Here is a 19,788-nt window from a genome sequence, read left to right on the forward strand (position 1 = left end):
AAGCTAATCTCTCCAAGGGATCGGTCTTCTTGATAGTTCCATTATGAAAAGATTCCAAACACGTTTGGGGCAATTCCTATATCAATAGTTGTGTGGCCAATTTTTTCTTTCCAGCGAGCTGTGTGCTTTGTCTGAAAGCAACTCTGCAAAATTACGTGTTTATAATGAACGTTAGGACAAGAGAAAATAACAATAAATTAGGGCCTCATGATACTTTAATGCTTGGTGTTGACTGGAGGTTCCAAGTTCTATAACTAGTGGGCAAAATCATTGATGAGGACAAGAAAATAAGGATGAAATACCAAAGAGAATTACCACTGCCATACCTGGTGTGTATCAGATCATTTGGTACGCAAGAAAAGACATCTTGATAAATTGCAGTATTTCTCTGAAACACACCCAGATACATTTATTAGTTTTATAGTATATTCGTAATTAAATTTATCCCAATATGTAATAAACTAGTAGTGGTAAGTTCTTGGGATTTAACTGCCAATAATGTTAGTAGCCAACTGAGCTGTTATTTTATATCTGTTGCTAGTATAATTCAGAGAGATTAATTAAGATATATTCCACAGATCAAATGATTAATACACAAGAACATTTTATGCCTCAGTTACCTTTGCCCTTTGCCATCCAAATGTCCTTGTAAGTAGACTCCTCCCCAATTGGGTCAACTATTTGATCAATCTGAGAAGAATATGAACATAGTCAGTAGATATCAAACAACACGAACCGCATTATCTCCTTCAGATAAGAATGAAATCTGCGAACCTCTTCTGCTTGGAGACCCAAGTGTTCAGACCATAATGACATTCGAAGAGTCATCGAGAACTTTCCTGCTTTCCATGGTTTCCCACCCATATATGATCCAGTTAACTCTCTGTCTTCTATTACAACGCCAATCTGAAATTCCTTTGAGACAATTAATGGGACTGAATATGACACCACAATTACAAAATAATAGTTGCAAAAAAAAAAAAAATCATAAATGCCCCCAAAAAAAAAAAAAAAAAAAAACCCAGAGTGGCGAACAAGATTAATCCAAAGTGTTCTAGTTTCAGGGTATGAAAAAGGTGTTGGCAATAAAAAAAAAAAAAAAAGGTTTCTGACAAGAATATCAAGTAGTAACTTCCAAGATGGAAGAAATGATTTACTACTTATTTCTTTTATATTGGAAGTCCAGACCTTCCAAAAGGTGAAGGAAATAACATATGCACAAAGAGATGGGAAGAAGAAATTCTAAGCTATCCATGAAAATAAATAATATTTGCAATCTCTGCCAGAGATTCCATTAAATATATAATGAAAAGAAAAAGATACACCATATCCATTGCCCTGCTTCTAAATAAAAAATTTGCTTGCATTGTCGCTCGTCCAATGAAAATTATTGAAAAGAGGGATCATGAAATAATAGTAGGAGAAGAGAGAGAACCACTGGATAAATAATTGAAGACTTCAACGACACACTAAAACTTCAGACAATTGTCAACAGAAGAGAGAAATCCATAATGCACTTGAAAAATTTTGGAGCTATACCTCTGAGTCTCTGGAGCCAAGTAAACTTCTATCGTTAATATTAGCAGATCCTATCAAAGTTGTACAGTCATCGACGATCATGATTTTACTGTGAACATACACCTGCAGCGTACATAGGCGACTGAGATTTCTGGTACTCCTTACTCAAATACAACTGATACAAGTAACAAAAGTACCTGGCTGGTTGCCAAAGGACCCCCCCATATAGCCTTCCATAAGCCCTGAGGCCAAAGAAAGATATGTAATCATGGGCTTTTGGACCCAGGAGATCACACAGATTATGCAATATAGATTTTTGTCCTCTGCAAATGGTTCGATACTGCCAATGCATTATGGCTCTGACAGATGCCGCACCACTATCATCAAGGGCCCCCCTGCATGATTATGAAGGTCCAACAACTGTGCAGGAAATATTTATTGTCAAAGTAGAAACAGTATAGAAAAAAAGTAAAAATAATTAGAACCTGGAAGCCAGGAAGGAGTGGGATGACAATTATAACTCTAAAATTTTTTGATCATTGTAAGCTCGCATAATCCGTTGATATAAAGCTTCTAACACACGATTTGTATCATCTCATCTGCTGAAAGACCTGAGATAAAAAATTGATTCTGGAACAAAGTGCCAAGGATGAAACAGAACAATCAGAAGAAGCCACAGAACAGGCATAGGAAATAATACTGAAACAGGGATGATAGCATTGAAAAGTATCATCGACATTGAATCTCAACCCTAGCTTTCACAATCAATGACAGATCCAAAAGAAAAAAACCCAGAAAAAAGGAATCAAACAACTTCAGTTCAGCTTCTGTTTGATCATGTAGAGTTTGGTTTTAGCATGGGGCATGTTGATTTAGTCATCTAATTTACAGTCAAATCTCTTAGTGTAACCTGGGAAGTTCTGTTTTTGGGCCAACAACCTGGGAAGTTCAAAGGAGTAGAGATTTGAAAATTCTATATTTAAGATAAAAGCACTAAGAAAGTTGTTTTATTGAATACCCTAGCAGAAACCTTAGTGGTGCAGCAGACCTGTTAGAGAAGGTTGATGGGCTAATTCTTGAGAAGTGAGATTTCAAGCAGCTACACCATTGTGTTAACTAGGAGAATCTTGTGGTAGCAACTCATCAGAAGCAAGTAAAAACATTCTAGGAGCTATTTCTCTATGACGACATAATCAAAGGAAATTAAACAGCGCCCTTTACAAAATAGTATAATATTGTAATGTTGTCCTAGCTGTAAAATATGCTCCTTAGATGTTAATTTGAATTTAGCCACAAGCTTCTAGAAGGGCTTTATTACTAATGAAGCAGAAACAAAATTAGCTATGATCATTTACCAAAATATCTTTTAAAGATGGTATTCGATCTAATCTAGATACAAAAGAAAAGTACATTAGATACCTCGATGTAGATGAAGTATTCAGCTTTCTCAATTAGAGAGCAATAAGCATTGTGATGCTCTGTGCAGTTTTGGCTTGTTGGCTTGTCCCAGCAGACCATTGACTAACACTCCTAATAACCTAACAATAAAAGTAATAGCATAGATTACAACATCCAATATGGGGAAAAAACAAACAAAATTAGAGTGGAGTGAGAAAGCAAGAGATAGACAGAAAGATAGAATTATATATATATATATATAGAGAGAGAGAGAGAGAACCAATTAAGAAAACAGTCAGACTATGTGATGTGCCCTAATGAAAATAAATCCGTCGAGGTATCTAAGTGATACTTATTTTTAATGCAATTTAGGCAAGTTACATTAATCATGGTTGAAACATCTGTCTCTATGAATGAATGATATTAATTTGGCGGTGAAAATATTAATCATTAATCACCACGCCTTTTTATGCATTTCAATCTACAAAGGGTTTAATCATATGGTATAAAATATTAAAAGGAAAAAGAATCTGGTGGCACAATTATCTTTGAGCAGACCACTTCTATTCGGACAATAGGCAGCCATCAGTAACATACCTGACAGCGGCATGAAGCACGGGGACCAACTTGTCCAGATACATCTGCAAAGCCTCCCTGATCACCCCGTTCTTGTGCCTCCCACCATTCTGAATCTGTGCCTTTTGTGCTGACACAAGCAATTCTCTCTTGAGACATTTTTCCACTTTCATTAATATAATCAAGCTCATCTACAAAGCCTTTCATTGGTTTATCTGAGCTAACTGGTTGAATTTTGGCCTTCTGGAATAGGGGAGGAAGACCAGCACTCATCTTGGTTTGTTGATTGAGATTTGAAAAGGTTCTTAACCCATTTGATTCCTGGTATCCTTTAGGAGTATGCGGCCCACCAGATTCCTGAGGCAAAAGCAGAGGAATATTTGGGATGGTGATAAGGAAAAGGAATCATCCCTTCTGATTCTTCTATGATTGATAGGCCTCTCATTTTCAATCTCCAATTCTTTGTCTTTACCCAAGTAGTGTGGAATAACCATGTGATGCTGGGGCATAAGTAATGGTATTGCTTGCTCATATGGAGCCTTGTTCCTCTAAAGGGAAAAGGGAAAAGACACACAAAATACATACTTCAAATTAGGAATTTAGGAACACACAGTGTTGAGCATTCAGACATTTTATTCTAATAATGGATGAAATCATCTGACCTTCGCATAATTCCAGCGCTGAACAAAGTGCCTAGCAATGTCACGACAAGGTGGTCCCCAAAGGGCACAGTGAACATCATGCCATGGCATACGAGGATATTTTCCACGATCTAATTCATCTTTCATTGTATCTTCCCAGGAAATTTGGTTCAGATTCCCTGGAAAAGATTAAATAAATCAATGAATTGTGACATTAAATTATATCTAATCCAACAAGACAGAGTTAGTCAGAGTATAGTTGCTATAAAAAAGAAATGAAATCCTATTAAAGTATCTACATAAATTTGAATGGGTAACTACTCCAGTAAATCCTTCAAAATTATGATGGTCCATGCAGCCTACCAAATATGTCCTTCAGCCTTCCAATAAGAATTTCATTTCATTCAACTATTATCCCCATATTTTTCATATCCTGATTCAATTGTGAAAAAATGCATAGAATTTTACGAAGAACATTTGTGTTTTTTTTTTTTTCATTACCCCTTTAGTTGATGCACACAATTTACCTAGGGTTATAATAGTCCTTTCCAGGCCACATCAAAGGAGGGAAATCTCCCACTCTGTGCGCAGGTGTGTCATAACGACCAAAGCATAAATCCATCCTCCAATAAAGCAAATCTGGTGATCAACAATAACCAGTTTTTCATGGTGGGACCTGTGCGTAATCATGAGTCCATATTATGAATCACAAATATGTACTATAATTGATATTGCTGATAAATCAAAACAATAAAATTCTATATATAATTGTGTGTTTGTGTATGTGTATAAATAAGTCTTGGGGGGAATTTGCATACCACAAGTAAATGCCACTAGAAAAGTGATCAGGATAACGTAATACCCTCACATTCTCATGAATGCTGAGAAGCTTTTTCTTGCTGTATTGCTGTTGATTTTCAAGGCAAGAGCCACCTCTTTGTGAGAAGAATAAAAATCTGCATCAAAAGGCCAGCATTCATGCCTATCCCAATTCTTCTCAACTCAAATTTGGAAAATAGTAAAGTCAAATCTTCATCATTTATTAGAGAGTGGCTGCTGAGTTAGCAGTTAGGGTTTTGGTATTCAACTCTGATAACATGTAAGATAATTGAGACAGCCATGAAATAAGCCAACAATAATTGCATGATCCAGAACTCAGGAGCTGAAAGGAGATTACGGTGAAAAAAAGAGAGCTGAAAGAGGAGATACCTCAGCTATTATGCCTCTTTATGTTACTGAAAATAACAGAGTTTTACAACAAAACTAACTCCTATAGAAAGCAAAACAATAAGATAATTAACTCAATCAAACTTAAGACCCTAAATCTTTTTTCCCCCTTAAAAAAAGCCCCAAGACCTAAACGAAACTTCAAACTCAATAACAACTGTCACTAACAATCAGCTAGTGAGCAAGTGATCTGAAATCCTTTCTAACAGTATGATCATCTCATGGACCAGTGAATTAATAAGCAATGAAAACTTTAACTGACACTACCCATTCGGAACTTAGACACTACATCTTTTAGGGACTAACTTCTTCCATAAATTAAGGTCACTCATCCAACAACCAAAAGCATTCTAAAGCCATTTGGTTTTGATTAGAAAGAGAATTATATGGCAGAATTAATTGAAATTCTTAAAACTGAGCAGCTGTGTAATCAGTGCAGCCAACAAGTGTTCACAACCTTAGGTCCACGGTGACTTGGAATAAGTCACATTAATAAAGAACTACAGGGGATGGCTTATTGGGATACCTGGCCTTAATGTAAAATAGAAAAAGTGATTTCTTTAACATGATCACAACCTTTTTACATTAGTGATATTAATAGAAGCTATAAAATTACCACATTCAACCAATCATTAACTTAACTGAAAGCCAATAACATACTAAAAAGAAAACCTTGCGATGGCTGAATAACTTTCACAGTTTAAACATCTCGATGTCAAAAGTAATTCAAAACATTGCTTTCTTAGAATAATTGATCAGGCTCTCCTTTGCTTAATTAGGCATTGTAAAGGGAATGGCCTACAGTTCCATTTCAAAGGGATACCTGGCCTTAATGTAAAAAAGGCCAAACCAAAAAAGAAGAGAAATAAAAGAAAGAAAGAAAGAAAGAACACCTGAACCCCTTGCTTAGCCTTTGCTTCCAGCAAATTATCAAGCCTTGATAAAGCATGAGAGTGAAAAGGACGCCGCAGATACAGCTCTGGGCAAAGCCACCACCCACAAATAAATATCTGCATGAAACTCTCAATCACTGAACAGAAACTAAGAACAATCATAATATTGTGAACTTGACCTCCTGCATAATTTTGAAGTCCTAGCACAGAGAAAAAGAACCTCCGATTTTGCATCCTCAATTGAAGAAGAAATGGCTTCAAATGCTGCTTGACCATCTATGAACCACTGAGCCTGGCTATCATCTTCAATCAAGCCTCTTGGAGGAGCAAAAGAACCATAGCGATGAGGATGACACCAGCCTTCAGGAGGTTTTACTCCAGCATCATTTATAGCAGTAACCCAATCTTTAACTTTATCACTACTCTTTGCTCTTACCCTAATGCTCCGATTTCCAGAAGTCACCTGGAAGTATATAGTTACCAATTGAAGAGAATCTCTCTTAATCTTGAATCAGACATGGTCAAATAGACAGTGGTTATTTTGTGACTAATAAACAAAAGATTAAAAAGCACACAGAGAGAATATTAACTGCCACTCTAATATCCACTAGAAATGTAAGAACAGAGATAGAACATGCGACCTTGAATGAATGGCGTAAAGGGTTTGGTTCAATCATTTCTGTTGCTAGTGATACACAACCTTCTCGATTCCCATCTGAAGCACGGAGCACATCAAAAGCAATGATGTCCAGAGGTTGGGTATCAAAAGGATCTGCCAGAAATGCCAAGAATCCAGGTTTTAGTACAGCCCAAACCTGCATATAACAAAACAGACAAAAAAAAAAAAATTGGTAATCTAAAACCAAAATCAATAGTAAGTTATAACTCAAATATAAGGAATTGAAAACTGATGCTCCATTGATATATTTGGAGAATTTCAAACTATGATCAATCGCAACACACATGGTTGTAAGTTGTATCAAACTCTAAAGCAACAACAGACAGGTAAAACAGAGGAAATAAACCAAAAGGAGGGATGTGATCTTGGAAACATCATAATTACTTTTGGGAAATAATATCATAAGACTCCCATTATTCATACCTATGTCAGAAGGCACAAGTGTGACTAGCTATAGGATAAGGATGAGGAAGGCTAAAGGGAAGGTGGAGAAGAATGAGCCTTGGGGAGTTTTTAGAAGTTATTCATTTTTGTAGCTGTAGCTATCTCTCAGTTATTTGTTCCAGTTATCTTAATCTACTGCTTCAGTTATCTTTAGAGTATTATAAATTGTAATATCTAGCCTAGAAGGAGATAGATCAGATTTGACCCCTTCTCTATCAGGACATTCTCCTATGGTTTAACGGAGAAGACTGCGTTCAGATTCTAGCACTTTGTGTTCTGAATTCTGATAATGTTCTTACGTATTAACTCCTGTCATTTCCACATCTTATCATAAAAGAAAAGATAATTCCAGTTATTCAATGATATGCCAGTCAATATGGAAAAATGTGGTAAATCATAGTTTATGAGGAATCCTTATCTAAAACTAACAACTCCATTCAAATACAGTTGAAAGGCAGACAAAAACTCTTGATGGAATTTATGTGAAAAAATAATGCATAACTTGGCCCCAACCACAGGTTTAATCTGTATATAGCCACAAGGATATCCTTGACATGGTACTGCCGTACCGGGGCTTTTAAGAGAATAAAATAGTTTCAATCGGCACCAATATATATTACATGCGAATGACTTTAGCATATTTACATCTATTTCGATTGAATGTATGACTGAACAACACTGCATAAATTTCATACCCAATTTATTGCATTTACAAGTACCAAAGCAAATTTGACACAAAGTTATCAACCCATGTCATAAGCACAATGTCACGCTACCTTTTGCCAGTTGTCATTGCAACAACTGAAACATTGAACAATACAACATTGTCTAGAATCATCCTCCTTTGAAATGTTTGGCAGATGCTTAACCATCACATATTCTTCTTTCAACTTGGAGCCATATTCAGGTACGAAAGATAACTTTGAGGCCTCCAAAAACTTGCAAACCTACAGCACGCAATACAACTACTTATTGTAAATGCAGGTACCTAATCATAATAGCAAGTACAGGAATGTAACAAAAATTCAGAGGCAGAGACGCAGAGTGATGATAATATAGCAAAGTGTTAGACTTAATAAAGCATACATAAACTATGGCTAAAAACATAAGATGTCCCTTGAGTTTCAAGGTTCATACTTTTAAATAAATGCTGAAAATATTAGCAAGAAAAATTGGCTAAAATTATTTGAATTTTAGCCTACCACAAGCTGACAAGCATGACAAGTTGGAAAAGAAATCAAATGAAGCATTTTGAGGTATTTCCTTAGTATGACACATGGTAAAAAAAAAAGGTTGGATTTAATAATAATGTCAAGCTCCTTCTAGAGCTCAAGCAAATTAATGGAGTAGGTTCTTCTCATTAAATGGATTTGCAAGGGTCGTGCACATCAAAATACCTAATTATTCTAAGGGAAAGCTGACGTCACAAAGGGAAATCCAACCCAAAATGTATATATGCTGCTATTTTCAGTCATTATTTGATGCTTAAATAGTGAGAAATCTGTTGGTCATCTGCTTTTTTGAATCACCACTCAGCAGTGATTTAGAATGTGGTCGTTTAACTGCCAGGTCTCAAATGAGTTATGCTCAATCCAGCAAAGATTTTAAAATAAGACAAATCTGAGATCAAGAGCAAATGAATTTTAGGCATTTTCATGTCTATTTTCTTTCTTCTTATGACTTGAAAAGGGAGATTCGGAAATTTGACGATTCTCAGGTAAACATTGTCTCTTCCTTTTCCTCACCCTGTTTCTCTTCTTCTGTTTTTTCTATGGCTGTGTGACAACTAGTAGTGTGCCTCCACGAGCAAGGAAACACTATCTTACCATTTTTTTTTTACTTATGAGAAACACTAATACTAATTTCTGTAAACATATTCCAACAAGTAAAGAAAAATGTATGCTTGTTTTTAAGTTATTTGGGCTTTCAAATGCTACAGATTCAAAATGAAAAAAGAAAACTTCAGTTGAATTGGCAAGCACTGATTAATTAATTTGCACACCAGCAATGAAGACAAATGAGATTAAAATTACAATATTATTTTTTTAATTATTATTTAATTTTCATAGCAATTGTATATTTTTCTGGAATATTGAGGATACGAGTCCTCTAAGTATACTATATACGTAGGAAAGTTCAAGAAAGTTGATGATGTATAGTCCACTTTATTTTGATTCTAAAAGGGTTTCGTTGTGAATATGATTCCAAGGATTATACTTGAACCCTGCTAAACTATAGAGTTCTACCAACTGGATTCAAGGTCATCTTCTGTAGAGCACCTACCCTTAATGTTTTTGAGCTTTTGTCCTGCATCACAGTATATTCATTAATCACCCTTACATTTGTAATATGTAATAGTTTAAAAGAGACTACTAACCTACTTGGCCAGAAAATCTGAGTCAACTCAAAAATATGAATTAAACAAACCAAAAGGGTTAGTACACATGGTACAAACACAACCGCTCATATATAACACATTTCATTTAACCTAGCCATCACACGCTCACTATTCTAACAATTCCTATAAGCTAAAGAGTATCCAAACTTCACCTTGTTAGAAACAAAACCCAACAGTAAAAGAATATCATATCCTTACTAAGAACCATAGAACTTTGACAAATCACCATGACTGACAAAACCACCTAATTGCAATGGACAAACAATTCCAAGAATTCTGACTCACTTCCCATAAGAAGTCCCCTTGACATTCTCCAAGTTTCACTCCTGGGTCACACGGTTAAACAAATTAACAAAGCGTCTTCTTCACCCTACTTCTCTTGGGAAGCCCTTTTGACATTCTTCTAGCGAGTCTCCACTCCTTGGGTTGTGCAATAGTCTATTGGTATCACTGACTTTCTCAGTTAGGCAGGTGTCTATTTCTAGCTTTAAATTAGTTAAAATACAGGTAAGCCAACTAATAAATAGCCCATGCAGCTTAAGCCAATCATCACACACACACATACACCGATCTAGAGTAATTCTTTGCTACCACAAATTTTCTATGATGATGACCAGCACAAGCCAACTCCGCCTATGTTTATAGCCGGTCCCAAGCCCGGGTAAAGGAGGAGGGTTGTGTTAGGCCATCAACAGCCAATGTAAAACTTCGTTGAATCTATCATGAACATGGACAATAGACGTTATAATGAGCACAATGGCATCTTACAATCCATGTAGCCGACCCCACCTAGTGGGATAAAAGCTTGTTGTTGTTGTTGTTGTTGCTGACCAACACAAGCCACCCTGGATTAATGCAACTTGTCTTCATTGCATATATTACATTATCAGATTAAAGCTTCATTATATCAAAAACAGATGCTTTAGCCTTTTGTATTACTTGTATTTCTATGACACTTGAATGAACATAATATTATGACAGTTAGATAAAGAAAGAGTTCCATCAATAACAAGGACAAGTATCATCATCAATAAGTACATGCATGAAGCAAACCTCTGGAGAGTTAACGATGCTAATATTTCCAAAAAAGTGATTGAGATATCCTTGCATAGCAACCATCGCTCTGTCTGAGATAGACTGCTGCCCACCTAAGGCTGGCCGTATAATTGGTAAGGCAGCAATAGATGGAACATCCCTGGACCAAAAACCACATATAAAGTAATTGTGACCAAATAACTCAACGAAATTCTAAAGAATATTGTAAAATAAGTGGCAATGATCACCTGTCTTTAGCACATTCATCATAATGCAAGATAGTGTCATCCTCTACTTCTTCATCATCTTGCACCATGGTGGTGTTTTTCTCCAATTCCTAGATTTTGAAGCCATTCTTTAACCTTGATATAATGTTTCAGTGATCATCACAATCCCAAACTTTGCTAGGCAAACAATATATCCTCAAATAACATGAAAATGTGATTGAAGAATGAGGATGGTAGAAGGAATCATATGAATGACAAAAAACATTTTAATATGAGGAAGTAACCAGAAAATCCATATAAAGATTATTGGGCAACACACCTGCTCTTGCTTTTCATTAATTTCCTCAATAAATGCACGTTTCTTCAAGGCAAAATGTAAATATATCACTTGAGAAGCTTTCTTCACCAACTCCCACTTGAACTAAAATGAAAATGAGATATATAATTATAAGAATAGTCCAGTGACAGGAGACTCAATCAAGTAAATAAAAACACCCATTGTCTGATGTTTCTTAGTGCCAAATTCAAACCATAGCTAAACTGTTTAGTGCCGGACTGTAAAAGGCATATCGATTTGATTAATCAATCACAGCCTAAAATGAAAGGAGGAAGTCATCAAATTAGGCTGCAAAAGAAAAGAAGTCTAAAAAGTTAAATTTTAAGGTAAGAAAACTGAAGATAAAGGGCCAAGGCCCATGGGAGACCATAAAAAAAGGGCGTTTATTTCTAATTCCTCAGTCCAGCATAGAACGTTGCATTATTCTCCATTTTCTTTTCTTTCTTTTTTTCCTTTTTTTTCTTTTTTACCCCTTCTCCTCCCTAATAAAGCTGTGGCGAACGTACCTACGTTATTTACTGATACAGTGCCAAAAGATATTATTATATTCGGATTACTCATTTGCTTTCCTAATTCTTCACTTGCTTGCTTTTACTATTACATCTTAGCTTCGTCATTTCACACTTCAGACGTCTATTCCAGAAACGGAAAAGGATCTGGGCTTATTAGATGTAGGACTCTCAAAGAATTCCAAATAAGGCACTAGTAGGAAGACAATGAAGAGAGATGAAGGATTGGTACTTGTTTGTATTGAAACTCGATGGTGTAAGAAAGAAGCATGGGACTGATGTCGCCAGCGTCGGGACGAGAGACGGAGACGATGGTAGCTTTGGGCATCTCATCGAAAATCCGATTGGGCTCAGGGCCGCCTTGCCGGTGCGATGCGACGGGCGACATTATCGTTGGCGGCGGATCTGGTGGGAGTTGAACGTACCGGGAGCCGCCCCCGGTCACCGATTCCTCCGACGCCATGGGAATTCAAAACCGTGAAGGTATAAAACGACGCCAATGTCGTCGGTCGTTTTTAGATCCAAACTTCCAAAGCATGCAGAATCGGAAAAGCGTTGTTCTGGGTGAGACAATGGTGTTTCCCGCGCGTTTGCTGCGATGGTGGTCTGGTGATCCATCGTCCCCAGGTGTCAATTCCTACTTGCTATGTTTAGCATGAGAAAGTTTGGGCAAATTACATTTTATTCCTTCGAATCACAGGAGAGCCAACTGCTCGTGGACTCGTTGCGTGTTTGGTTTTAGTTGGTTTCAGCACGCATTTGGAAATGAAAAGTGCAATCCATATATATTTATTTTTAAGCCAAAGTTTACAAGTTTGATAATCAAGAAGCAATAAAGAAGTGAGGATGACTTATCATATCGTCAAGCACCGTAAAACTCCATTTTTATTTAGTTTTCTCTTTTTCTTTGCCCGACTTTTGGACCAGTGTTAGTTGTGTTCGTGTGCGTCATGACAAGCACCGTAACGTCTTGAAGTTTGACATTCTATCTTCTCTTTTGGGGTGTTTTTGGAAGTCCCTTGACCTTGGTTAAAACGTAACCAAAGTAATTAAAATAATTCAATTAAAAATAAGATTACTATAAATATAAAGTATATACCAAACAGTTTACATTGGCAAAAGGGAAAAAAAAAACTAAATAGTGTAACTCATCTTATCTTAAATATATGTACATCAATATCAACATTTTTGGGGCAACGTATCAATGTTAATATTTATAGAAAGTTAAATTATTCCCAAGTAATAAGCAACTTAACTCATTTCTTAAATTATGTACAAACATTATTATACTAACAACAATGAATATCTTGAGATGCTACTGGACCATAAAAGCTTAGAATTAGATAAACTCAATTCCATCCAATATAGGCATAATTTTAAGAAAGGTTCAAGCTATCAAATAATTTCATTTACCGGTCCTCATTAAAGAAATATACGCACTAAATATAAACGTGGTTCGTTATGAATCTACAATTTTAATTCAGTAAGCTGAATAATCAAGCCAAATCTCATGACTTTACTAAGTAACATAATCTGATCATTATCATCAATTAACCGATCTTAAAACTTATAAATAAACATATTTACAACCTCAGGGGAGGACATCTCCGCTATTAAGATTATTCTTTGCTGACATTATCTAATTAAACTCTTAAAAATAAGTTATCCTTGCTTGACCCTCTTGTTAAACATACCTCCTATAATGTTGATTTTTCCTTCATGTTAAAGTCTTGAATTTCTATATGCCTATTAGTGATTGGAATTTTGATAGTCTAAGTCGATACCTCCACCCTGATGCTATTAAACAAATTATTCTCATGCAACCTTTTAATAAACATAGCAATGAGGATGTTCTTCTTTGAAGACCCTCAAATGATGGTAACTTTACTATAAAATTTGCTTATAAAGCATGGAGACTCAACAAGCTCAAGAAGACTCTAATATATGGTACAAATTTTGAAAATTTCCTACTTATAAAACAAAGCAAGTATTTCTTCTAGTTGGGATCGACTCCAAATCAATGTCACTCTCAATGATGGAAATGCTACTCAGCAACATACTTGCACCCTTAATTGTAACTCTCTAAACTCTTCTATTCATATTTTATTTTGGCTTCTTAAAGAGGTTTGAAAAAAATTAGTAAATTCTTTCAAGTATAGTATTTTCTTTTCTCTTCTTATATAGGATTGGATAATATAAAATGCTCAAAACGAAGCGAGAAGCCTATCTACATGAAGATTGTCCTCAAGGAAACTTTTTGCCCTTGCATGTTAGAACATTTCGAGAACAAAATGCAAGAAAGTTTACTTTGAAGATATTAACTTAGACAACGACATTGCTTTCTCCAGCACCCACAAAATTATCAATGACTTAAAGTTTCAATCCCACAATGAGAAATTGGAGGACTTGTCAGAGATAACAAGATTAATTGGATTAAAAAATTCTTCAAAAATATTAATTATTAACTCAACACAACAGTTGAACTTATAAAAATTTTAGAAGGACTAAATATTTGTTGGAATGTAAATATTTTTAAGTGAATGTTTACTTTGATTTAATGAAAGCTTCATTCCTCATTGAATGTAACTTTACTTCTAGCCACCCTTTTTCAACAATTATCAAGAACATCAAAAATCTTACAATAAAAAATTGAGAGATCACATTTGATCATGCATGCAAAAAAGTCAATCTTTGCATTTCTAACTTATAAAATTTTAAAAAAATATTTTAATATTATCTTATTTCACAGACGACCTACAAACTATAAAAGCTTGACATGACTTGATATTTTAATATTGGTTTTGCTGCACGGTTTTACTGTTGCAATGCATTAAAAAAAAAACACAAGGTATCATATTTCTTTTGGATTCTCGACTTCCCAGTAATCATGGATCTCTTCGGTAATTTGCATGACACGATCGAAGGTATTTTCTTTATGTCATGCAACGTCGTAATGTTGACTACTTTTTTCACAATTTCTTTATTTTTCTAAATAAAAGCAGTAGGATGACATTATAGAATGCAATTACGCAGACTAACGGTTGGCTCATTCCCTTTTTTTTTTAAAAAAAAAAAATCAAGTTCTGCTCATTTTACTTTGTTATTGTTTCACATAAAGTAGGGGGGAAAATTAGATGACGGACGGGGTTTTAGGACTAAGGATCATATATAATAAGAAATAGACAGGAGGAAGATGAAGGGAAGCCCCATAACAAAGAGACTTGCTTCCAACAAAATTCTTCTGTATTAAAAACCTCAAAAGGATACAGCGCACAGAAGGTTTAGCCCCCCAAAAAAAAACAAAGAAAGAAAGAAAAGGAAAGGAAAAATACGAACATACGGGTTACTGTACCTTCATCGGCTTGAATTCTCTACATTTGGCGCAAGAGAAAAATGTGACTTGAGCACGTACTAAATTAAGAAGATAATATTACAGCTTAGTTCGTACGTTCGCTTCCGACAGATAACAAAATAGCTCCAAGATAGACACTTCTATTCAACATCCGACAATCAACCTTCATTCTTTAGCATCCGTGCACTGGAATCTCAGCTCAGCATCACTTCTTTGTTTTCTTAGCACCCCTAAAGGAAAGATAACATCCAAATTTGTAAATGATATAAAAACAGATATAATTCAGGAAAGTTATACAGTCAACAGATTAATGCTTACTCAGCCTGTGGTTGTGATGCCGCCTGAGGTACTCTCTCTCCAGGCCCCTATACAGTTCACATACATACAACGTTAACTTACCAATCAGTTTATGAATTTCTTCAGTTTGCCACATAGAGCAGCAGCAAGGATAAAGTCTGGTGAATCACAAGTCTAACGATGGCAAGCAAACTATTGGGTGAAAAATGAATTTTTATGCTAGCCAGCAGCATTTCGATGACAAGAAAATAAAATTGTATCTCTTCCGAGTTTTATGGGTCAAGGAGAAGAATGGAGATGAAACCACGGCATACCTGTGCCAACCGCTCCTCTTTCCTAGCCAGCTTTCTCTCCCTGCTTGCCTTGCTCTTAGCACGCTTGGCCTCAAATTGGTCAGACAGAGTTTTCTCCCTGGCCTTTTCAGCCTTGGATTTGTGGATGCTCTCCATTAAAACACGCTTGTTCTTGAAGACATTACCTTTTACCTTCATGTACATGTCATGGTACATGTGCTTGTCAATTTTTTTAGCTTCACGATACTTGCGAAGCAGACGCCTCAACACACGCATTCTCCTCATCCATAGTACTTTTGTTGGCAGTCGTGCCTCCCTAGTACCCTTACGCTTACCTTAAGTAATAAAAATCAAATGAGCCCCCATCAATGACTTCTTAAGACAAAATTGTGCGACAGAACAAACCACAAATTCTAACAATAAATCATACCATATCCAGAATGCCGACCCTTTCTCTTGGCCTCCTTCATTCTTCGAGCACGAGATCTAGAGTGAATCTTTGTGGGCTTCCTAATTACGAAGCCATCCTTCACAAGTTTTCTGATGTTTTGTCCTGTCATTAGCCATTAAGCCATTATTACAATGGATGTCATCAAGAGTTCAACACCCATGCAACAGAAGAAGCTGACAAGCTTACAATCCTGACCAGAAGAAACATCTGGGAGACCAAGTCTATATTTTAAAATGGATGATAATTTCACCAACATGTCCAACAAGACAACATTCCTGCCTCAAGATCAACAAGCAAAATATTGAATTCATGACTAAGCTGCTTAGGGAACAAGTTACAACCAATTTAGGCAATTTTCACCAGTCACTTTCTTTATCTCTCTCTTTTAACTAATCTTAGATAACAAGGTCATTTTTGGCAAAACTTGGATGGTTTAAACCACTTCCTCAAAAGATTGAAACAATCTCAAAGCACTAATAGTCATTCGCGAGACTTAAAAATACAGTTCGTTCAGAGAATATTGTCTCCTACGAGGCAGAACACATTAGCACAGGTGCACACATAGAGGAGAGAACGTGCTTCAATAAACTGAATAGCGCATCAGCTTCATTACTCACTCACAGATGATAGTACATTAGTATTTATAGACAGCGCTCTACATGTTTGTTTTCGGAACACTCGCAAACTAACTAACCTAACCAGATATATATTTAGTTCTAACAGCTAAACTACTATCAGCTTAATTAATAATATTCCCTGCCATTACATAAAAGATTGAACACCTGAATGAGATAGGACAAGAACTGGAAACCAAATTGGCCACTTCACCTCTATATTATATCGTGCATCATGATGAATAGAAAAAGGAAACAAACTTGTCCGTTTCTATATCTATCAAAGCCCATGTATATACGAGCAACACCAATTTCCATCTCAGGAAATATAAGATACAGGTGAAGTGGGAAATAAGTTAGCTGAATTCAATAATTGGTTTGCTAAAAACAACTTGCATATGTAATCCTGGTCTGTATTGGTCTATAAGCGAGACTCTGTTATTCTTTGCTAGAAAGCAAGATATCCGACACCAACACCGACAAAGATGAAAAATGAAATTTGATCTTCCTTGAAAAGCAATTTTTCCAGAACCTGCTATTCACATCCAAACTATCAAAAAAATACGCTTTCGATTACCAATAAAATTAATCATTTTTCAAACATAAACCGGGCTCAAGACATATCATCATTATCATCATACACATATTTTCCGTGGATCCATCTGTGTAAACTATAAACTAACGAGTGTTCACCTCATGTTACACTCAGTAACAAAAACTTTTAATCCACGATTTATAAGCGAACTCAACAACTTGGATCAAAGCTAATTATGATAAAGTTTCCTTGTAACTGGGGTAATATACTGGCATGAAAGATAAAAAATTGGAGAAAGAAATAAGAGAAGTACTAGAATTGGCCATGGAAATCTCGTTGACTTCATTGGGATCAAGCCAAACCTTCCCCTTCCCGCATTTGAGTACACTGGCAGCTAGCCGCTTCTGAAGCTTCAGTGAAACCATGGCCAGGCTTCCCCGCTTCCGCGTGTGTTCGTGAGTGGAAACTTGAGACTTGAGAGAGCTTTTCAGTTTTCAGGCGGTTCCTTTTATCCGGAGAAGATGATGACCAGAGTCGGCAGTTAGGGTTTTGAAGTCACTAATGCCACAATTACTGGATTTCATTTTTTATATTATTTTTATCCAACATAAATATTCTTGGAGGACGAAAGCCGAAAAGCGTCAATCCATTTCTTTTTTTTTTCCTTCCAACAATATATTAATATCCGTCTAAAATATAAAATTTGTAATAAATTAATTGAATCATTCTTAAATTACGAATAATATAATTTATTTTTACGTTAGCAAAACTAAGTGTGCGTTTTATTTTCAGTTTACTAAAAGTTCATTTAGTAAAAGTTCATTTGATGAAAGTCAGTTTAATGAAAGTAAGTTGTTGTAACGAAATTTGTGTTTGGATATATTTTTTCAAAAGTCAGTTTGATACATTGAAAGTTGTTTGGTTTGTGATAGTGAGATGTGCTTTTGAATATACAATTACCAAAAAGGATATTGATTTATAATGATTTATAATTTTTATTATACAAATGTAATATATTCAAAATATTTAAAAAATGTAATAAAGATTATAAATAACATAAATTTTGATCTATAATGCTAAAAATTTGATCTCTAATTATTTGTATTTTTTAATTTGTAATTTTAAAAGATGTAATAAAGATTTGTAATTTTTATTATACATTAATGCTAAAAATTAACATGATTAATTACTTAATTTATAATACTAAAAAAATTGATACCTAATTATTATTATTAAAATAATAATTATATTTTTAATGAATTAATTATTTTTTAAATAAAAAAATAAGAGATTAAACTTAGGGTAGTATGGTCAAATAACATCCTACTTTTTAAATCCACTTTTCAAAAGCTTCAAATAGTTACGTTTCAGAAATCTACTTTCAGCTACTGTTTGAATGTACTTTCAAGATGTGCTTTTCTGCCAAATATTCTACCCAAACAACTTTCAACTTTTTGAAAGTGAAATTTTACTTTCTAAATATGAAATGGAAGAAAACCAAACGGACCCTAAATCTAAAGACTCGTGCTTCTTATAGAGTCCAAAAATAAAGTCTGGTTGTTTGTTACATGCCTCATGTACAAATTGTCCTCTTATTCAAATAATTTTATTGAATACACAGTCAATATAAAATATGAATATAAAATATGAGTATCTTTTTGGGGTTCATCATTCATAATATAACAATCTAAAGTTTAATTTTTTACTAGAAGAGAGATACCCATACTTGATAGTTGTCTGTGATTTAAATATAATTATTTCTAATAAATAAATATATATATATATATATATATATATGGTTTTGGACAGTTAAAAAATCCAAAACAAAAACGCTGTAAAAAAAATTGCGTGATCCACAATAAATGGTGGAACTTGATTCTTGGGCTCCACATGAGACAAGGGCTTTGACATTTTGTCTTGTCAACATAAAAATAAATCATATTATTCACGATTTTAGAATGATTTACTTTAATTTTTGTTTGGCCAAGATTTACTTTAGATGAAAGTGCACATTTAATTTATTAACTTCATATGATATTTTATTTTGACTTCTTAATACAGATAGTTTATTTAACAATAAATTTTTATATAAAATTTTTAAATATTAATAAAATATTTTTAAATATTAACATATTAAGTTTAATTTTTTAAAATAAAAATAATATTTAAAAAAATCAATCAATTTAAAATTAATTCTATTAAAATTAAATGACTGAAAATATATTTTATAAAATAAAATAATTAAATTAAAACTTTATAAATAATTAAAATTAAAAAATTAAATGTATATTTTAAACTTTAATTTATTATAAATTTATATTTTATTTTTTATAGAACTGAAATGTTTTTAATACAGAATTATTA

The 19,788-nt window shown here is 34.5% G+C and overlaps 1 protein-coding gene and 1 pseudogene across 1 annotated transcript; both read right to left on the reverse strand.

Annotated features, from left to right (window-relative positions):
- Positions 1–620: 620 nt before the first annotated feature.
- LOC129296097 (phospholipase D zeta 1-like) lies at positions 621–12,623 on the reverse strand (annotated as a pseudogene).
- A 2,484-nt stretch (positions 12,624–15,107) lies between these two features.
- Positions 15,108–17,974, reverse strand: LOC129296099 (60S ribosomal protein L19-1-like). The gene is made up of 5 exons (XM_054934697.1): positions 17,738–17,974; positions 16,255–16,377; positions 15,846–16,159; positions 15,553–15,599; positions 15,108–15,464 (listed from the first exon to the last, which is right to left on the reverse strand). The coding sequence occupies exons 1-5, from the start codon at positions 17,847–17,849 to the stop codon at positions 15,440–15,442; spliced, it is 621 nt and encodes a 206-aa protein (XP_054790672.1). The 5' UTR covers positions 17,850–17,974; the 3' UTR covers positions 15,108–15,439.
- Positions 17,975–19,788: the final 1,814 nt, after the last annotated feature.

The sequence above is a fragment of the Prosopis cineraria genome, unplaced genomic scaffold (assembly GCF_029017545.1).
Source record: "Prosopis cineraria cultivar Desert tree isolate PC_DT_omini unplaced genomic scaffold, ASM2901754v1 PC256, whole genome shotgun sequence".
In the NCBI taxonomy this organism is placed as follows: domain Eukaryota; kingdom Viridiplantae; phylum Streptophyta; class Magnoliopsida; order Fabales; family Fabaceae; genus Prosopis; species Prosopis cineraria.